Here is a 22042-nt window from a genome sequence, read left to right as displayed (position 1 = left end):
GAAGGCATCAAAGCCAATCTTAGGTTTTCTTTGAGCTGGCAGGCTTTGAACTCTATTCAAATTAAGCTCAGTGGAAACACTTTCAGCTCCATTTCATGCTCTCATTTATTTCAGCCAGTGTGTCCAACAATATAGTCCAAACTAAGAAACGAGTTGCATATACTTTCAATTTAACAGCTATAGTAACAAAAACTTGCACGTCTGAATACAGTGTGCTTTTTCCTCCCTCACTTTTATTTTTTGTATGAACCAGGGAGGGGCTTGTCTGAGACATTTTCTCAAGTTATTTTCTTGGTCTGGGCTCAAGCCCCTCTTATTTGACCATTGACTTGTTAGTGGCTCTTCTTTCTGTCCTTTAAGGCTATTCCCTATGTCCTTTAGAGCAGAGCCTTCTCAATTTCTCTTTCACCTCTGTGCTGAGCTGAAATCCCTTTTTTTGAACTTGAAATGCTGTCATGGTTGGTTGATAGGATTCTTTCAAATGAATGGAGGGAAATGAGGCTACAGGGTCCTGCTTTTTCCAAGTAATGAAGGCTTATCTTTCTAGCCAATCTATAGAATAAAACCTTAAATCACCAGCATTGATGAAAGGTTTCTTTAATAATCTTAATAAATCCAAATCTCTACCTGATCCATGATGTATTGGTCATTTTTATACTTGTTCCATGCAGATTGTGATAGGAATATAGCACGGAACTAACAGGAGAGCATGCAAATCAGACAGCCTGCATTCAGAAGTTTTGAAATAATTTATATAGTCAAAGAAGGAGTGGTGGTGATGTGGTTAAGGATTGGGCAAGAAAGCAGAAACGATCTGCGCTGTGAAAAGAATTGTGAAATGCAATTTATCTAATCTAGTTTGACTTCTATTTTTCTGGAGGTACCAGCTTAAAAGGATTCCCTGGGAGGAGTGAACTTGTCTGGGCAGATCTGGTATAACTGAAACAACTAGCCATGTCTTGCTTATTGCAGGTATTATAGGGATGTGAAGCTTAAAACCTTTTGTCTATGGAGATTTTCAGTCCAGGTCATGGTTGTCCCAAAGGTGCTTTTTCAAGAGGCAACTGGACTTTCTGAGTTTTCTTTGAAGACATTTTGCTTCTTATCCAAAAAGCTTTTTGGGTGAGAAGCAAAATGTGTTAAAAAAAAATCCAGAAAGTCCAGTTGCCTCTTGAAAAAGCACCTTTGGGACCTAAAACCTTTTAAAATCAATCTTTCCCTTGATCTACAAAACAAGATTATTTGATTTTTTTTTACTACTCCATTCTATGTTTAGCATGTCTTGGTTAGTGATCATTCACAAATACAATGGTAATAAAAATAATGTTCCCACTATTTTTTTACATGTATTTATTAAATGTATTTACCATCCATCTCGCCACAAGGCAACTCATTTGCAATTTTTGTGCACCTGACAACAAAGCCTATCAGAGTGAGAGCAACATTGGTATTACAGTATGAGAATTTTTAGATGGCAGTAAGGAGTGGACTTTGTAGCATCTCTTTCTTTCTTCTCTCAAGCTAAGTCATGCGTTTACTTAATGACCATTTTGCTTAATGGCCTGGACCAGAACTCAGTCACTAAATGAGGGGTTGATGTATTAGACTTAGGCACCTAGGCAACAAATCAGCCAGTCTCTGCAGCAGCATATAAGGCCTGAAATGAGATTAATGGAAGTTCTTCCTAACATTCCTATAAAACTAGTGAATTTTGTTACAGGGAGCCTCTATATACCGTAGCTACTGTGTAAATATTTTTGCTTTCTGCTTGATATTCCCAGATTTTGATGATAATAACATTTATATCTTCATTCATTCCACAGTGCATTTTTAAGTTTCACTTTTAGGGTGTTAGCATTTAATCAAGAGCCCCCACACAATTCCATTGGCAATTAATTTTATTAAGAGGCAGGATACACGTTTAAAGCTTCTGAAACAGCACCAATGACATTAAGGCTTTTTAAATAGTTATTTCTGGATCGCATGCTTTTGATGCAACCATCATATCAAATGCAATTCATAGGTATTGATTATTCAAAGACCCTCCGAAGTATAAAAATATATGATTAAAGCTGGGCTTTGGGGAATCAGTGAAACCCCTTCATTATAAAGCTATCCAAAAAACATCCCTTCTTCTCCGTTGATTACTTTGACTGACCCAGAGCATGAATGGCTGCGTTTTCCAGCACCTCTACTTTCTCCCCGTCTTTTGCTGGCATCACTGCAAGATTGGCCATTGCTCGGGCCACTGTCGTGGTAGGAACAGACATATATGTGGGAAAGAAATGGGCTACCACTCCTAGGGCTTTCCTGGCCACCCATTCACCAGGCCGAGATTCCTGGCGATCACATAGCAGCACCCTAGGGCAGAGAGGCAGAAAAAGATCTTATTTTTTCCTCAGTTATACAGTATGATACCTGGATTTTATTGCTCTCAACATAGCAGCAACAAGAAGGTAATCTTTTCTTATTTGCAACAAAGACGTGCGAAGTAAGATAAATGCAAAATAAGCCACAGGAGGATGAGATAGGAATAGTGGGTTTTAGTACATTAAAGCCATCATTATAATGAATTATTGTTTGGTTATTGATACAACACTCAGTAAAATTTGCCTGCCTGTCAATAGAATATACTGAAAAGTTTGATTACAAGTGTAACGTTATACGGTACCATACTAATGCTCAAGCTGGTGCTTCTAGATGAATTGATTTTTGTCCCAGAGCAATGTATTGGCTCTTTTGTATGAATGGAAATATTCCAATGTAACTCCTTGGTTATATATTAGAGGGAAAAAGCACATTTCAATAAAGCTCTAAGAAGTTTGTTAAAAAGAGTTATGCACTGCTTTATCGTGAAACACTCTTAAATCTGTACCCTACTGGCAAACAGAAACAAAAATCCTGTGTGCACTCAGCAGTTCATTGGTTGATTTTACTTCTTTTTCTTCAAGGTAGGGAAATGAGGTGCATTCAAGAGCAGAGCGATGGTGAAGAAATGAAACCTCTTGACAAGACAACATCTGTTGCTTGGGGTGTCAAAGCTAACCAACTACAGAGAAACCATGTTTATATAGATTGTGTTTCAGTAGGGCACAGATATCTATTCAAGCTGGAAAAAGACAGCTACACCATGATAGGTGCATATTCAGTTCAGTTTAGAAAGCAATGGATCTGGGAGAGGCTGTTGATAATTCCTTCTATTAGTCTGCGTAGTTCAAATAATATGTTGAACAGCTACAGGTGAAGGAAAATTGTTATCTGTGACCTTCAGTGTAATGTGGATGTGAATTTTGGGTTTGCCTTGGAAGGGCCAGGGGATAAATTTCTGCACATCGATAAAAAACAAAATAGGGTAACCACTCATTTACTTATTCATTTGCATGTTAATCTGCTTCACAGCACTGTGGCTTGGACTGCATCCCCAATTACAAACAAAATTAGCTCTTGAATCTGACTCTACATAAATGATGTCTGTGGATTAGGTTCTCATCGCTGATATTAGCTTTGACCAATTTTCCTAGCCATGTGTGAATGGAAACATACTTGTACTTCCATCAAAGCAACATTTTGAAATCGGACACATTAAATGAAACCTTTCTACCTCCACGTTGCTTATTTGGTGTACGCTTGACTTTAACAGCCCACAAGAGGACTGTGAAGTTTTTCAGCAACAACTAAACAAGCAGTTGAATTAATTAACTAATTCTGTTACAATGAGAAACTTCAAATCTTAACTAATCAGCAACACTCACAACTAATACAACTTCCTATGTGGTGGAATGGTCATCCTTCTACATGCTCCTGAACTAACAGTTTGTCCTTCCATCAGATTCATGATTAACACATGCAATATACTTACGCTGGTCTAAATATGGAGAATCGGTCAAATCCAAGTGCCTTAATCCTGTTTTCTACTTCACCCTAAAAAAAGAAGGAAAAAAACAACCTCCATTGAACGAGATCTCTGTCTTGTACATAGAAATACAAAGTACGCACATCAAAATAAGGCAGAAGGAAGGATTAATGAAGATCCTCATATGACGGAGGAGATATACCTTCTTAAGCACTATTAGTTTCCACTCTTAGAATTATAAGCTGCAGACAAAAACTAACTTGCAAGGCTCTGTAATGGTAAAATTTGGCAAACCATAGATCCTCAGCCAAGGAATGTCTTTCTTGTGAAAATTTATTGCCACCTACATTACGCTGCAGGTCATAGTGTAGCATTTTCCTTTGAACAACATGGAATAACAGTTGTAATAAATAACAGTATCTTCTGGAACCATTGCTGTAAATGGAACTTGCTTCCTCTGCTGAAGCAATATTTATTGGGGCTGTTGGGACTTGCCACTGAATGTAGCTAGAAGGCATCAAGTTGCCTCTTATGGAATTAGAGTGGTAGACTATGCTTGGGAAAACCCAAATTCAAATTCCCAGCTCTGCCTAACTATTTCACAGGGAGTTGGCTTAAATCAGCGGTTCTCAAATAGTGGGGCGCGCCCGCCTGGGGGGGCGCGAGGCTCCATAAAGGGGGGCGCGAAGGCTCCCTTTCCATCTGGGTGCAACGGCGGCGGCGACGGCGGCGTGGGCGAGGCATAATATATCCCGCCTGGAAGTGGCAGCACTTCGGACTGTGGATTTTCATTGGAGCCGCGGGCTGGAGCTGTGCAAGAAGCCTGCTCGGGCGGGGGTGGGAGGGAGGGAAGCATGGCTGTCCCAGGCTTCCCTCCCTCCCCCCCCCAGCCCAAGCAGACTTTTTGCACAGCTCCAGCCCGCGGCTCTGATGAGTCTCTGAGCAGTCCCCAGCGCTGCCACTTCAAGCCGGGATATATTCTGCCATGCCCTCGGCGGCGTCTTTATGCAGGTAGCTCGCCTCCCCGCCAGCAGCTCCACCGCCAGCATTCCGTCTGGAAGCGGAAGCGCAACAGCCGCTGTTGGGGAAGGGACAAAGGGGCGGAGGTCGCCCGATCTTGCCACCGCCACCCCTTCGCCCCTGGTAACGGCGACTGTTGTGCTGCTGCTTCCAGCTGGGATGCTGGAGGAGCTGCTGGCAGGGAGGGAGGGAAGAAAGGGAGGAGGGAGTAAGGATAGACAAGCAAGAGGGAAAGAGGAAAGAAGGCAAGCAGGCAGGAAGGAGGCAGAAGGAAGGAGGTAAGAATGGAACTGGAAGGGAGGCAGGGAAGCAGGGAGGGAGAAAGGAAGGATAGGAGGATAGGGAAAGAGGAAAGAAGGCAGGCAGGCAGGGGGAAAGAGGAAGGAGGGAACTGGAAGGGAGGCAGGAAGGAAGGGAAGGAGGAAGGGAGGGTGGAAGGAAGGATAGACAAGCAAGAGGGAAAGAGGAAAGAAGGCAAGCAGGCAGGAAGGAGGCAGAAGGAAGGAGGGAAGAATGGAACTGGAAGGGAGGCAGGGAAGGAGGGAGGGAGAAAGGAAGGATAGGAGGATAGGGAAAGAGGAAAGAAGGCAGGCAGTCAGGGGGAAAGAGGAAGGAGGGAACTGGAAGGGAGGCAGGAAGGAAGGGAAGGAGGAAGGGAGGGTGGAAGGAAGGATAGACAAGTAAGAGGGAAAGAGGAAAGAAAGCATGTGACTACGGTGGGAGACGAGGAAAGACCGGTGTGCTATGTTATGCAGAGGTGTACTTATAACAATTTTATAGACAAATTATACTATTTACAGTCGCGCGGGGGGGGGGGGGGGGCGAAATGTTTTCTTCTTCCTAGGGGGGGCATGACAGAAAATAATTGAGAAGCACTGGCTTAAATTAAGAGTAAAGAACCAAGTATATAATCATGGCTTCCTTGGAGGATACATTAAATAAGCCTCTTTCTCTGTCTAATCCCAAATGGCAATAGAATGGAAGATTTGGCATTTTGTATATCAAGATTAAACAGAACCTGGCTTCAAGGAACCCAACTCTGAAATCCGGTAGTTCTCTCACCCATTGCTTATCTCATTTTGCAGCCTATCAGACATACCTTGATCTTCAGGTAGAGGAATCTGCTGGAGCTATCTGCACCTCTGCTTGACTCTAGGATAAAGTGGTGGCAGCCACCAGCTTTGGCTAGCTTTGCTGCATGTTCAACATAATCACGGTCAACACGCACAAATCCATCCTGTATTTATATGTATAGAAAGTAGCATTTACTTATTTGAAAAAGTCACCCCTTTACAATCACCTGGAATAAGTTAGTGCTTATTTGAGGTATCAAGAAATGACATATCAAGAATTATCCAACTTGAGACTTCATAAACCGTGTTTATGACAATCAGGCAACTCAAAAATTGCTATTAATTTTAATGTGGAAGAAGGAAAAATAAAATAAATACATGCTGATCTGAGAATAACATAATACATAATCATGCTTAATTAAATTGTAAATGTAAATGCAAATTAACTGAGATCAAATTTGTTTTTTTTTGCTGTGTTGAATTCTTTTCCACCCTTGTCATGCACTCAAATTAAGTGCAACCTTTGGTTCATCCGAGGTGCAAGATAACTCCCCAAAAATTAAACTTGTAAATGGCCAATACAATGCACAACTCGGTTGACTTGGATAAAATTCTGTGTTAACTATCAAATATTGGAAAGATTGCATGCAAATTGGGTTACCATGGGCAAAAGATAAGCTAAGTTGATATACATGTCTAGCTCCTTGGAAGAAACATAGTAGAGTCAAACTTCTAAACTCTTCACACCTGTTCATCATCAGGCTAACTCATTGCCTCAAAATGCCAAGCACCCAGTTCAATATCCTATATCACAGATCCCAAGGAACTTACCTTTTCCAGTTTGATTCTTCCAAGTATACTGAAGTCCAATTACAATCAATTCCCTGAGTCACTCGAACTATAGTCCAATATAGTTGGAGAATGCCAAGTTGGGAAAGACTGAAACAATCCATGAAACCCAACTTACCAGCAAATTCCACACTAAGATGTATTTTATACTTCTTAACTTCCTCTCAGTCTTCCACCTTTCTCAATTCCTCCCTGACCCAGGTATTGCCCCCTTTTCCTCCTCACCGCTCCAGCTTTGGCTCTGCTTGTCCCCAAGCAGCAAAATCCTACGTCATGTCCTTGGAAGGCAGCAGCAGATTCATCTAGCTTTTCAAAGTCAACAACTTCTTGGGCCTGGAAACAGACACCCAAAAAAAATCAGATGTGAAAGAAAGAACGGGAGACTTCAATGGAGAAAATGAAATGTATGTGTCTGCTTCCCAAAACAAATGAAGACAGACCATCTCCTGACTAACAATGAAATTTCAAATCATGTTGAGAAATTATCAATCAATAAATAAAATGCACATATTAAAATGCACAACTTGGACAAGTCAGAGAAGGAATGCTGAAGTTTCCATCCAGATGTGGTGTGGTAAGAGGGAGTATAGAAGCAAATGTTTTCTGCTAGGCTCCCTTCTTGTGGAATAAACTATACTCTGAAATAAGAAAAGCACCTTCATTGTTGATGTTAAGAAGCTAGTTAAGTTATGGTTATTCTGGACAGCATTTAGGAACTGAAGAATTGAATAGATTCATGTATCTGAGATAAGTAATGGATATTGGCAATAAATTACTATGTTAGATTGTGTTACAGTGTTGATTATATATATATTACCTACTTGTTCTTTTTAATTTAACTTTACCATATTTTGTTATATTGTCTTGTCTGTTTCCAAAGCACCTGAGGGCAGGACAAGAAGCAATGGATGGAAACTAACCAAGAAGAGACTCAACCTAGAACTAAGAAGAAATTTCCTGACAGAACAATTGATCAGTGGAAGGACTTGCTTCCAGTAGCTGTAGGTTCTCCAACACTGGAGGCTTTTAAGAAGAGATTAGACAACCATTTCTCTGAAATGGTATAGGGTTTCCTGCTTGAGCAAGGGGTTGGATTAGAAGACTTCCAAGGTCCCTTCCAACTCTGTTATTCTATATATCTATATCTAAACAGTTATGTAAATCAGTTAGATTCTTTTATTTTTACTTCAGACTTTTATTTCGGACACTTCTATGCTCCTTCTTTCAGTTAAAAGTGCCAGTAAGCTAACTTAAGAGCTACACCACATAAAAGAGACTCCAGTCTCTTGAAATACAGGCAACTTAGTATGATGGAAAAGACTGAAGAAGACAATTTGATTCCTCCAGTTCTTTTTTTATATGGCCGTTTTCTTTATGGCACTATATTCTTTACTTTATTTATGTACTATATTATGTCCCACAAAATTAGATTTCTAATTTTTTTTTAACCATTTGAAGATAGTTGTCAAGCAAGTGTTGGTAAACAAATACTCATTTGGTATGCATTTAAAATTGCTTGACTGTTTTATATTTTGGATAGCGTATTCATTAATATTTTCAATTACTTATGTTTTTGAGAAACTTGTAAAGTGTATAAGATATGTAACATATAATTTATTATTATAAATATATTTCATCCACATTTTTGCCAAGGAATATTGAGAGATAAGACTAGATTTTCAGGCAGTATAAATTTACAGTATTTTTTTCTGAGCACTAGGTTGAGGTTCACTATAATAATATATATCAAAAATCCATGTGGTTAGCATTTAGAATGCAAATTAGGTCCTGAGAGACCCAGGTTTAAATATCTATCCAGTTCTAAAGGGAATGAGAAAGGGGACAAAAGCGTATTTTTTTAAAAAAATGTTTTGTTTCATACCACATTATTGTAAAGAGTCCCTTCAAAATTTAGCTTTCGGCGGCCAATGAGGGTCACTCGAGAGAATTTTTGCTGCTTTAAGATTTCAAGTAGCAATTCTTTCCCAGTTTCTCCAGAAGCACCCAAGATGAAACAGTTTTGTTTCTTCTGTTCTTCTGAACTGGGAACCGCCATACTGTTGGGTAAGAAGCAGCAATGACTTTTTTTTTTAAATGGCATTTACAGTTCAGTTCTCTACATAATGCAGATGTTAAGTCCCAAGAGGTTCAGTGACAGCTCCTCTCCCAAATAAAACCGTACAGGATTGCAGCTTCAACTTCACAAGAAATCAATTATTTGAAAACTGATAATGAAAATGAAAACATAGCATTGTTGGAGCAAAGTAGTGTTTAATTTCTCCAAAACAAATCAAAGCAAAACCATACTGTACACCAAAAACCAAAACAACTTTTACAATTACTGCCAGCCCATCATACGATCATGGCATGCCATATGCAAGGTCTATGACCTGAAAATAAGGATAAGATTATGCTGTCAGTGAAGTAGGCATTATTATAGCTATATACTTGTATCCTCGACCTACGACCACAATTGAGCCCAAAATTTATGTTGCTAAGTGAGACATTTGTTGAGTTTTGCCCCATTTTATAACTTTTTTTGTCACCGTTAAGTGAATAATTGCAACCCGATTGTTAAGTGAATCTGACTTCCCTGTTGACTTTGCTTGTCAGAACTCAGAAGGTTGCGAAAGTTGATCACACGACTCTGGGACACTGCAACCGTCATAAATATGAACCAGTTGCCAAGCATCTGAATTTTGATCACATGACCATGGGGATGCTGCAAGTCGTAAGTGTGAAAAACGGTCATATGTCATTTTTTTTCAATGCCTAAACGAATTGTTTGTAAGAAGAGGATTACCTGTATTCGTGTAAGCTGTTATAGTAAGATTATAAGAACAGCCTAAACCAGTATATAGCTATAACATTCTGTATTTCGGAGAAAATTACTACATTTTACCTTTCCATAAGTGAAGAAATGGGCACTTTTCTTTTTTCTTAGAAAGTGTACAGTATTGTATTCCGCATTTTTTTTAAATCGAAGAGCGACCCAAGGAACCAAGGTTTCCCAGACCTTGTTGAACTACATATCCCAGAATCCTTCCCTACCGGCTTGCAGCTGCTGGGAGGTGTTGTTCAACAACATCCCTAGAAATTGCTCCGGGCTGTCATTTACAACAGGGAGGGCAGATTGCAATTAAAAAAAGGAGCTACTTTTCCTTTTAAGAAAAGATTTCGCTGCTAATAAAAGTCACTGAAGACAGGCCTCGCTGTCCTTCTTTGACAGCTCGGTTGCTTCTCCCGCGAGAAAGGGGACCCGAGGGGGAACATCGTTCTCGCACCAAGCAAAGAACCCTTCCTGACTTTTCCTCGCTGCCCTTCCCATTTTAATTCAGGCAAAACATCCAGCAACTCCCACCCACCCACCCTCCGTGGCTGCTATGGAGAGCCTCCTACCTAGCCTAATTAGAGAGAGAGAGAGAAAAAAAACAAACCCCGCTGCAACCCTCTTTACACTCAGAAATACGGCGCTTCGTTTACGCGCCAGGCTCGCCAGTGGCATTTCAGGCGTCTGGACAGGCCACCCACGGGAGGGGGCTTCGCTAGCGGAGGAAGCCCCAATCGCTCACCTGCGAAGAAAGCCTCGGAGAGAAGCTCTGGCAGAGGCGGACTCCCGCAAGGAGACGCATGCGCAGAGTCGTCCTGCCGCTTTGCTTAAAAGGGATTCCCCCGTGGTGAATTGGGGAGGGGGGGGGGTTCCTTTTATTTTTCCCCAGGGAGGAGACGAGGTCGCTGCTGGTGGCTCTTCCTCCGAGCCGCTTTACCTAAAAGACGTTACGCTCCTCTTCCAAATAATTGATCTTTTTGGATTTTCTGGGAGTAACCGATGAGTTTCCCCTCCCCTTCTGTAATGTTTCGTTTATGACCGAGATTATCTGGCGTTTGCAAGCCATCTAGAGTCTCATACAGAGGAGAGCCGCAACGAATTTAATAAGATAAACTTAGAAGTTTTCTTTGAAAATAATTAATCAAACATAGAACTGTGGGGGTTTTTTTGTCTGCAAGGATGGCTACTATAACTGCAATGTAGCAATTATTGTTTTTTTTTAACTAGCTATTAGTTTTTTTTTTCTTGAGAAAATCAAAGGGAACGTTGTAGTGTATGCAGTTGTACAGTTAAGAACTCTTAATTTGGAGACAAATTAGTTGAAATTAATTAAATTGAAGTGATTACATTTTCTGTGATCAGACGTGCACAGTTAATTTATCTTATTATTTTTTTTACTCTTGATTTTTTTTCTTCTAGCCATGAAATGGAACTCCAGGACAAAGAACAAAATTAAATGAAATGCTGAGAATTAAAATGAAATTTAATTTGTATGTTAAAGATACTATTTTCCTCTCATATTGTACTATTTGGTCATTCATACATTATATTATTTGGAAATTGGGAAGAATTTCTTTAATTTATTATTCTTAACATTTTAATCTACTTTTAAATGGATAGAAATTCTAAGTTTTATTATTTTTCTAAGGTAAGTAAAATGAAACATAATAAATCTTTCCAAATTGGAAATAGTCCAGTTTGATTCTTCTGGTTGTTCAACCAAATAATTTGTTACAAGAAAACTGCAAACATCTCTCTAAATTAATTAAGCAAATATATCAACATTTAGAAACATTTCACTCTGTCAAGGCTCATATTAAATACAGTAAAATAGCAATAGTACTTAGACTTACATAAAGCTTCATAGTATTTTCCAGCCCTCTTTAAGCAGTTTACAGAATCAACAAATTGCCCCCAATAATCTGGGTCCTCATTTTACCGATCTCGGAAGGCTGAAAGACTGAGTCAACCTTGAACCAGTCAAGGATCAAACTCCTGACAGTGAGCAGTGAGCAGAGTCAGCCTGCAATACTGCATTCTAACCACTGTGCTACCATGGCTCAAATGATGACAGGTAGCATATCAAAATAAAGAATTGCAGATAGGATCTTGGGAACTGTTGAGCCACTTCAGCAGCCAAAAATTAATTGGAAGCCAAATTAGAATGAGTTGAAATCCATAAACATAATTTAAACTCTAGAGATAAACCTGAGGATATTGGAAGAGATCTAGAAGGAGAATTGAAAAATTTACTCAAGACATATCCTAACCTCAACATAGATAAAACTCTGGAAATTGAAGATATCCATAGAATAAATTATTGGGTAGCATAAAGGAGAAAATTGCCAAGGAATAAATCTGTTAAAAGCCACATATTTCAAGGCTATAAAGATTAACTGAAAATAAGAGAAACTGCCTTAAAACTTGGTGATACAATTTTGAGATTTTATCATATGTATGTGTAGATATAGACATGAGATTTTTAACAGCTGTTCTTCAGGACAAAAAGTTTAGATAGAAACAGACAGCTCAATTTTGTCTGAAGGTCTTTGTGAATGGAGGCAAAGCTTTTGTATATTTTTTTCATGATGCTAACAGAATGGTTGAATCTTTATTGGTAACAGGGAAATAAAGATCAAGAACAGGCAGACCAAATATTGGGCCAAAATAAACGGCCCAATGGGAATAAAGACCAAGAACAGACACAGTATCAAAAACAGGTCCAAGCAGCTGGTGCTTCTTCATAAATTAAATGTAGAACAATCATCATCAATATCAAATATTTTTAATAATGAGATGAATAACCATTCAAAATTTTTAAAAAACTTGGTGAACAAAGGAGAAAAAGTGTGTTTTATATGCTTTCAAGTATTAACATATTAAAAATGATGGTCTAGGTCTGTTGGAATGTAATCATCTTGGTCAAAAATGTGTGGCCTCTGGTAAATATAAAAAAAATGGGTATAGCTACTGTATATATGTGAAAAATTTACCATGAATTCTAGAGAAACAAGTCCTATATAAGAAATATTACGCATTCAGATTGAATTTGGGGGGAAAAGGCTGGAAAGTACTGTGATGCACTAATATCTGGGAAGTTACGTAGCCCTGTATCTAAATGATTGTTCCATATTTGTGTTGTTGAAACTGTCAGCCCATTGTTTGCATAGCTGCTCTTTAATTTTAAAGACAACCTTTTACAGTTTCCCCCCTTCTGTCCTCCACAAGCTTTTGGTGCTCAGGATCTCCATGACAGAACCACAAAAGCAACTAAAATGGTATACTGATAGTCCTCGACTTACAACAATTCACTTAGTGACCTTTCAAAGTTATAACATCACATTGTAAGTGTAAAAAATGGAAAAAAGTTACTTGACAATTTTTCACACTTATGATCATTGCACCCCAGTAGTCACATGATCAAATTTTAGATGCTCGGCAGCTTGTTCATATTTACAAGTCCTGGGATCATGTAATCACCTTTTGCATCTTTCTGACAAGCAAAGTCAATGGGGAAGCCAGATTCACTTAACAATTGTGGCAAGAAAGGACATAAAATGGGGCAAAATTCACTTAACAACTGTCTCACTTAGCAACAGAAATGTTTGGCTCAATTGTGGACATAAGTCGAGGACTACCAATACATGCCATCTCTGAAACAATGAATTGCATTCTAACCGCAGTATCTCCTGGCTGCTTACAATCCACCCCACTTGGAAATGATTTAAGTTAATCACTAAAATTAAAATAAAAGGGTGTTGACCTGATATTTCAAGATAATTATAAAGCTCTGACAGGTTTTGCATAAGCTGTCAAAAACGAACCAGTTATGCCAGCCCAAGTGTGCTAGTTGACACCCACTTAATGATGGTTTGTTGATTAATTATTTTATAGCGTCCTAGCAAGTAAATCCACCTCTGAATTTTGGAAGACAGACAGATAAGAGAGGAGCGCGATTTCCAGGTAGGTTAGTAGGCTTCAGATAGAAGTTGGGATTTACCGGTAATTCAAAACACTGAAAACTTCTTGGCTGAACAGAGATTGCAGCAATATTAGATAAGATAGAGCAGACTTGAAAAAGGGCAATAAACCCAGATTTAAAAAAACACTTGCGCTATGGAAAGTCGTGGCACTGAATTTGAACTTTGCATAGTTAGGTGGTGCTTGTGTGGATGACGCATGCATTAGTCGTTGGGATATATGTGGATATGTACATGTATATGTAAGATAGTCTCAAATCAATTTCCACTCCTGATGGATAAATGCATGCAAGAATGCAGTGTGTTTGGCAATATTACAGGATTTTAATCCTTTGCTTTCCTTTGGGATTTTTAAAAAACTTCCCCATTTGACATATAGCCCTGCAATTTCCTGGTGGTCTTTCATCCGAGCCCGATGCAGCTTGGATTTTGAGCCCAGGGAAGATCAGTGAAATTGTTGCCAACTGCTGAGACTGCATCGCATTTTGGTGGTTCTGTGCAAGTTAGAAACTATTTTTCTAGAATTCAAAAATTATCAAATCGTCCTAAAGCATTATGTTTCTAGTGTTCTCAACATTGATATTTAAATGTTCAAAATATTTTATTTAGATCTTTTGTAACCAAAACTTGAGACTTCATTTCCCCTGTCCTGCCCATATTGTGTTACGTGACCGGTGATAATTATAGCATTGTGAATTAATTGACAGGAGGAACATTATGCCACTCCTGTTAATATCGACTATCTGTGCACTTCATGCCTGCTTACATACCTTCAAATACCTTCAGTATTGAACAACGGATATTGTGATTCTTGCATAGCAGATTAATTCACAGTCTTTCATAAAAAGAGGCATGATTGGTTCTCAATTCCAAATGGAGAATAAAAAAGAATAGGAGTAAGTACCTTAGCCAACTGGATTGTTGGTTTTTTGAAGTTTGTTTTCAAGTCATATATGTTGTTAGATATATTTATTAGATAGCATATACCAATCTTCTCCAACAATGTTTGGGAGAGTAAGTTCCATAACGTATATTATATCCTATATTATACATCCCATACATCCCATCCCATCTCATGTTGCATCCCTACATTTATTTTATACTCTTTTTTTATGTTTTATGCTGTGTGCCTCCCAGAGTCACTTGTTGGGATGGGCGGCTATAGAAATCAATAAAATAAATTAATGTTGATTCCAAAGTTAGAATTCCAAATCTGGAGGACACCGGGTTGGGAATACTGTTGCTTTTTGAACCCATGCGCTGGTACATTGATCCAAGTATCTATATTTGAAGATGCTCAGTGAGAGAAATGGGAATTCTCTGATTAAACAGCCAACTGTCCTCAAGTATGCTGAGAGATGCTGACCAATTGCCAGTAGAAGTGCATTCAGTTGGAAATCTTTCTTAACCTAACTTAGCTGACATTGTAGCAGGATGCTTTCTGTTCTGCAGAAGATCATGATTTTTTTTTCCTTTTCAGATGGACACTATGGAATGTGGAAAGAGGCAGCAAACAGAGGCATTTGACAATACCTTCTGGCCTGCCTCTTCTCTCCCTGACTGGATGTCTGGCTTACCTGACCACCTTTCTCTTTCCAAAATCTCCATCCCTGGCACCCATGACTCCATGAGCGTGCTTGGAGGCCTACAGATCCGTTGTCAGACTTGGCCACTCGAGGCTCAGCTAGCAGCTGGCGTGCGTTTCTTGGATATTCGTTGTAAGCTGGAAAATGGCCGTTTCCTTATTTACCATGTCAACACTTTCCAGGAGGCAGACTTTTCTGATATCCTGGCAGGAACCTTAAGCTTCCTCAACCAACACCCAGGGGAAACGGTACTTATGCGGGTTAAAGAAGAACTCCCATTTATTCCCAATGTAGACTACGCTTCTCGCTTCCAACGTTATTTAGCTGAAGAAGGCCAGAATAAAATTTGGACAAAGGAGGCCATTCCCACTTTAAGGCAAGCTCGGGGGAAGATCATTATTTTGGAGGAACTTGAGAAAGAGGTGCTAGGTGTTCCATATGAAGAATTGAGTGTCAGTGATGTGTGGCATGTTTTCTGCCCTGAGTGCAAATGGGAACAAGTGAAGGAGCATCTCGACTTGGCAACCACTGGTGACCCAACTGTCCTGCACCTTACCTTTTGTTCTGGTAATGGCCTCTTCACAAATCCTGAGAAATTAGCCAGAGACATCAACCCACGCTGTTATCAGTATCTCAAGTCTCAGGCTGGACCAGCTCTGTGTTGGGGTGTGGTAATCCTGGATTTTCCTGGGACAGGATTGATTCGAACTATTGTGGAAAGTAACTTTGGAACACAGCATGGCGATATAACTGTTTGACATTTGTGACGAAACGGTGGAAGGGGAAAATTCTAGAATGATGTGCACACTAACTTCGGAAGCTTGGTAACAGTTATATTTTTTTCCAAACAGACATTGAAAATCAAGCTTGTTTGGAAGCCACATCCTCTAATGGAGGATGTGGCTTCTTTGTCCTGATCTGTAAGCTCAAGAATTATCCTGTTTCATCCTGAATTATGGATTTGGAAGAAGCTTCAAGAGTGACCTTGGCCACTGTTGGCATTGCAACATAACCACAGTAGCATCCCTAATGGATGGGTATCCATCAAAACTTGAAATAAAGGAGTCGATCATTTTCAACGCATTCTATTTCATTTCCAAATAGCTCAGGTCATTAGGAAGGCTTTTTTTCTTGGTAAAAAGTGTCTTGTAATTCTCTGAAACAAAACAAAGAATGCATTTGCTCCATTATCAATAATAGAGCTTCAGCTATTACATTATTTGATTTTTAATACCGTGTTTCCCTGAAAATTCGACATGTCCTCATAATACAGCCATGCCACATTTTTCTGGTGGGCAAAAATATAAGCCCCCCCGCATATAAGCCCCCTGGACAACCCTCCACCTCCGGCCATGCAGAGCGCCGCTCACCAACTTAGCAGTATCCCGAAGGTGCCAAGCCATGGGAACCTGGGGGAAGGCAAAGGTGATCGCGTTGCTTGGCGCCTTCGGGATACCACTAGGTTGGTGAGCAGCGCTGTGCCCAGCTAAAGAGGGGGGTTGCCGGGTGGCTGCTGTCTTGTGAGCGGGCTCCCAAAGAGCCGGGCACAGCCTCGTGGGCGAATGGCTGTGTTGCGCTGTCGCAGCAGTGCAACACAACAGCCATGAAGGGGAAACACCTTTTTCAAGTTATGTATACACAACTTTCAATATTTCCTAAAAGAATTTGATTTTCTAATCTTTCTCCAGTTTCAGTGTTTTTCCTTTCAGGCATTTTAACTCTATCTATGTTTTTAGGAAAGATAGGAAAACACCAAGCCAAAACATTTGTTGGATTATTCACTTGCTGTTCATTTCATTCCTTCTCCGCATAAGTTGCTTGTCTCAAAACAGAATGTACTGGTAGACAACGCAGCTCACAAAATAGAGAAATTACATCGGTACACTGACTACTCATACTGTTGCAGCTTGGAACAGTGCATCTGTCTTCAAGGGCAGCTCCAGATAGAGTACATTGTAGTAGTCCCACCAGAGGTGACTAAGATGTGAGTGACTATAACTAGTCACTCGCTTGGAAAATAAATGTGCACAATTGATGTACAATTGACGTAAAGGATTTCTTGGCCACAGCTGCTACCTGCTCTTTAAAAATGGCAGGAAGGAGTAATGACGCATATAATACAGCTGTTGTGGTTAAGGCACCAGGCTAGATTGTGGGAGACTGAGTTCAATTCCCACCTTAGCCATGAAAGGTAACTGGGTGATTTTGAGCTAGTCATTCTCTTTTAGCCCAACTCACCTCACCTCACCTTGTTGGGAAAATAGGTGGGAGATGTGTTGGATATATTCACTGCTTGTATTTGTAAACATAATAAAAAGGCAAGATATAAATGAACAAATAGATTAATATAGTTCAATATTATACTTCCTGGCCCTGGTTTTTGGCCTAAAGATGGGCATTTGGTGCCAGGATCTAGATATTCTGTTCATGTCTATAAAATTCTGATAAGATTTCAGTTTTGAATTATTTTATTTCAGATACCATTGCAACCTAATCCTAGATTTTCTGATCAAATGCCTTAGCTGAACTAAAATGGTTTTGGATAACTGACAGGAGAAAAAAATGTTTGATTTGATTGTGGAGAAAAAGCAGAGTTTCTTCTTGAACATGATTGAATTTCCCATCAGTAAGAGGTATCAAGAAAGACCCTTGAATATCCTTGGAGAATAATTTTAAGATAACTTCATATTCTTATTTTTTATATCCACCTTTACTTTTTAATTTATGCATCTTTTATATCTCCTAGCTTTTTATATTTTTAGGTTCTTGATATATCCTTTGCGCTTTTTATTGACTATATCTCACTTTCTCTCTGCTGGTCTACGGCAATGATAAAAATTTGAATTGAATAAGTATAGTGGAGTGTCCGAAAGGTGTTGAAAGAAAGAGAAGGGCTGTTGGTGTAAGGAAAGAAAACAAAAAATCCATCATATTTTTCAGCCAAAAGGCACTGAGCTATCAGGGCTCTATCAGATCTCCTTTATTCAAGTTTATAAAAATAGGTGTAGAATTCCTTTCAATTTCTAATGCAATTTAGAGATAATAACCATTTTCACTTTTAGTGCTTTCTTTTCTGCCTTTGTTGTTCAATGTGTCTTGTAAAAAAGGCTTTAAGAGAAGTGTCCTTCTCAGAAAGACCAAAACCAAAAACTAGATCGCCTACATTTAAGTCCCATTCTTTGAAGAGGAAAACATTGTTTAAAAACACATCTCTTCACAATGCAATCTGTTAGGTTAACAGGGAGAAACTAGTCCAGGATAAGTTCATGAACATTCTTATTCTGGCTTTGTGGGATTTGAAGATGCTATGCAACACACTTCTTCCAACCTTTTAGAGAATAATACTTTTTTTGGTGGCGGCGGGCGGGGGGGAGGAGATAAAGTCTCTCTCCCTTGCTCATTCTTATCCAGCTACATGATGAAGCCCTCTGGGATTTCTGGAAAATTAGAACTTGGAAATCATCACCATCTGAGCCCTTAAATGGATGTCATGTATTTACAACTTTGCAGGAAATATCAGCCTGTTCTTCTATTTAGAGTCATAGTGATGCAGTTGTTGGAATGTAGAATTGCAGGCTGATTCTGCCCACAGCCAGGAGTTTGATCCTGACTGGCTCAAAGTTGACTCAGTCTTCTATCCTTCCAAGGTGGGTAAAATGAAAGCCCAGTTTGTTGGGGGGCAGTATGCTGACTCTGTAGACCGCTTAGAGAGGGCTGGAAAGCATTATGGAATGGTATATAAATCTTAACATTTGTTGCTATTTATGAATGGACTGAGTTTAGAATAAGGAATACCTCCCTCTTATATTACCTCCAGACTAACAACTTCTGCCATAGGTAGTTTGGGCATGAGAAATAAACTCTATGGCTGCTAAAGTTTGGTCAGTGGAATGATGAATTTTCTTGGAGGAAAAAAATGAGTAAAAATAATTTGGCTTCTGACAAGCCAAAGGAAAAATAAATGATAGGACTACACCTTTTATATTATTTCTAGGGTAGAGGAGAATATCTCTTTTTCTCCTGGAAAAGCTGAGATAGTGGCAGAGACTCCTTTTGCTTTCATTGTAAAGAATAGGGTTGTTAAAGTTTATACACTAGCAGAGTTGGAAGGGACCCTGGAAGTCTTCTAGTCCAACCCCCTGCCTAGGCAGGAAACCCTATACCGTTTCAGACAAATGGCTATCCAACATCTTCTTAAAGACTTCCAGTGTTGGGGCATTCACAACTTCTGGAGGCAAGCTGTTCAACTGATTAATTGTTCTGTCAGGAAATTACTCTTCAGTTCTAAGTTGCTTCTCTCCTTGATTAGTTTCCACTCATTGCTTCTTGTTCTACCCTTAGGTGCCTTGGAGAATAGTTTGACTCCCTCTTTTTTGTTTCTTTTACCATACCTAATTGTCAATCAGTGGTTAGAGATTAAAATGGAGGAATTGGTGTTTATAGTGCAAATGAGCATTATAGTGTTGCCATTGTACCACTCAAACAACAATCGTGAGAAGGGAATAACCATGGAGGATGTGACTGAGAGGCACTATCTCATAATGTGCCAATCACAAGGGGAAGTGAGATAGAGCATTAGGAATTCCCTCTCTAAGTCCTCTTTGTTATCTCTCACCCTGCCAACTCTTTATGAGATTCAGGCACAAGATAATTTTCTTCCCAAGCCGCCTTTTTCCTCTGGAATTTTCCCCCTGATAAACGGTAAGTAACTAAGTGCTGGGTTTGCCTCATTCCTTTCCTGCAAACAAAATATCTTCCTGTTATATGTGACAAAATCTGATTCAATTATCTCTGTACAAGCTGGACCCCCACTCTCCAACAATAACATCTGTGACCACCCTGCTTCCTTTTAGAGGAGGGGGGGAATGGAAAGGATTCCAATACTGTACTAATGGCTGCTGTCATAAGGAGTTAATGTAATGTTTGCCCATTTGCAGTGACCAGTAATTAGCTCCAGTACTCTTTGTGTATAGTAGAATGATTGCGGTATAGTGTAATGGTTAAGGACTTGGCTCATAAAGGTGATGCTTATCTTTGGATTAATCACTGCTGCTCAGCATCATTTATCTTGCAGAGGTTGTTATTGCTGACATAGAATTAGGAAAGGCCTTCCATTAACTGCTAGAGGAAATATATAAAGGTAATATATGCATGAATTAACAAGAAAGAAGAATAGGCATATTTAATTGCAAAAGATCAGAATAATATGCACAGGATTTTCAACTCAATCACACCATTTCCTCAATATTCTCTGAAAGTCTTTTCTCAAACTGGCCCCTTTTAAATGCGCTGGACTATAGCTTTCTTCTCCGGCCAGCATAAATTGTGATAATTGTGGAAGATGGCAATTAATATCAGATAGATTGTGAGGGTGCTAGATTGGGAAGACCTATTGTAAGATAAAACTAAAAAACTAAAACTACTAATAAAACTATAATGCTAGTATGTTCTGCAACAGAGTATATTTTAGATCGCTATTCATCCATTAAGGAATATTTCCCTTACTCTCTGTGTAAGAAATTGATGGTCTGGAAACACTAGGTACTATATACTGGAGACTAACGGTTGCAGGAACTGGATATGTCTAGTTTAATAGAAAGAAGGACTAGGGGAGACATGATAGCAGTGTTCCAATATTTCAGGGGTTGCCACAAAGAAGAGGGAGTCAAACTATTCTCCAAGGCACCTGAGGGTAGAACAAGAAGCAATGGGTGGAAACTAATCAAGGAAGAAGCAACTTAGAACTGAGGAGAAACTTCCTGACAGTTAGAACAATTAATCAGTGGAACAGCTTTCCTCCAGAAGTTGTGAATGCCCCAACACTGGGAGTCTTTAAGAAGATGTTGTATAGCCATTTGTCTGAAACGGTATAGGGTTTCCTGCCTAGGCAGGGGGTTGGACTAGAAGACCTCCAAGGTCCCTTCCAACTCTGCTATTGTATTGTATTTTAGATCCAGCAATTTTATCTCTGTCTCTCTCTGTCTCTCTCTGTCTCTCTGTCTCTGTCTCTGTCTCTGTCTCTGTCTCTCTCTCTCTCTCTCTCTCTCTGTGTGTGTGTGTGTGTGTGTGTGTGTACACAGCCATATTTGTGTGTGAATAGATTTCCAACTATTTCTGATTCCTATTTCTTTTAATCATAGCAACAGTACTTTTCTACATTTCCCTTCCAAAATGTATTGTATAAACATTTAATTGAATTTTAATTATAACTATTGATTTGGGGAGTGTTGATATGGAGAGTAACTTGTGAATAGAGGGAACAAAGCAAGCAGCATGAATTTTGAGACAGTTGGAGATGAAACTGAAAGCAGGCATAGGAGCTGGCAGCCCTGCTTAGAGTTTGAAGGCAGAATACATGCATATGTGTATTTACACAAATAACAGAATAACAAAGTTGGAAGGGACCCTGGAGGTTTTTTAGTCTAACTTCCTGCTCAGGCAGGAGACCCTATAGCATTCCAGGCAAATGGCTGTCCAGTCTCTTCTTAAAAACCTCCAGTGATGGGGCAGCCACAATTTTGGAAGGCACTAGGTTCCACTGGCTAATTGTCCTCATGGTTAGGAATTTTCTCCTTAGTTTTAGGTTGTTTCCATCCATTGTTTCTTGTTTTGCCTTCTAGTGCTTTGGAAAAAAGGTTGACCCCCTCTTTTTGTTGCAGCTCCTCAAATTGGAACACTGCTATCATGTCACCCAGTCCTTTTCACTAGACTAGATATATCCAATCCCTGTATCCATTCTTCATATGTTTTAGCCTCCAGCCCCCTAATAATCTTTGTTGCTCTTTTCTGCACTCTTTCCAGAGTCTCCACATCTTTTTCATGATATGGTGACCAAAACTGGATGCAGTATT

General features: G+C 39.5%; 2 protein-coding genes across 9 annotated transcripts; one reads left to right on the top strand and one right to left on the bottom strand.

Moving 5' to 3' along the window:
- Positions 1-1862: 1862 nt before the first annotated feature.
- HTATIP2 (HIV-1 Tat interactive protein 2) lies at positions 1863-10780 on the bottom strand. 5 transcript variants are annotated; one of them, XM_081938074.1, is made up of 6 exons: positions 10233-10336; positions 8678-8852; positions 7021-7128; positions 5973-6110; positions 3860-3921; positions 1863-2361 (listed from the first exon to the last, which is right to left on the bottom strand). In XM_081938074.1, exons 1-6 carry the CDS (start codon positions 10298-10300, stop codon positions 2145-2147), a joined length of 768 nt encoding a protein of 255 aa, XP_081794200.1. In that variant the 5' UTR covers positions 10301-10336; the 3' UTR covers positions 1863-2144. The 5 variants fall into 5 exon arrangements, with proteins under 5 accessions (XP_081794200.1, XP_081794204.1, XP_081794202.1 ...); XM_081938076.1 differs by lacking the exon at positions 10233-10336 and adding an exon at positions 10368-10430 and having other exon boundaries at positions 1864-2361; XM_081938077.1 differs by having other exon boundaries at positions 1864-2361; positions 10195-10306.
- A 63-nt stretch (positions 10781-10843) lies between these two features.
- Positions 10844-16484, top strand: LOC309384472 (1-phosphatidylinositol phosphodiesterase-like). 4 transcript variants are annotated; one of them, XR_014174063.1, is made up of 3 exons: positions 10844-10989; positions 13520-13588; positions 14313-14498. XR_014174063.1 is itself a non-coding variant. In XM_081938071.1 (3 exons), the coding sequence occupies exon 3, from the start codon at positions 15086-15088 to the stop codon at positions 15947-15949; it is 864 nt and encodes a 287-aa protein (XP_081794197.1). In that variant the 5' UTR covers positions 10844-10989; positions 13520-13588; the 3' UTR covers positions 15950-16484. The 4 variants fall into 4 exon arrangements, 3 of the variants coding, with proteins under 3 accessions (XP_081794197.1, XP_081794199.1, XP_081794198.1); XM_081938071.1 differs by lacking the exon at positions 14313-14498 and adding an exon at positions 15086-16484; XM_081938073.1 differs by lacking the exons at positions 10844-10989; positions 14313-14498 and adding exons at positions 11030-11115; positions 15086-16484.
- The last annotated feature ends 5558 nt before the right edge of the window (positions 16485-22042 follow it).

This window comes from Natrix helvetica, assembly GCF_964273705.1.
Source record: "Natrix helvetica genome assembly, chromosome: 1".
Lineage (NCBI taxonomy): Eukaryota > Metazoa > Chordata > Lepidosauria > Squamata > Natricidae > Natrix > Natrix helvetica.
This window is presented reverse-complemented; position numbering and strand designations above follow the sequence as displayed.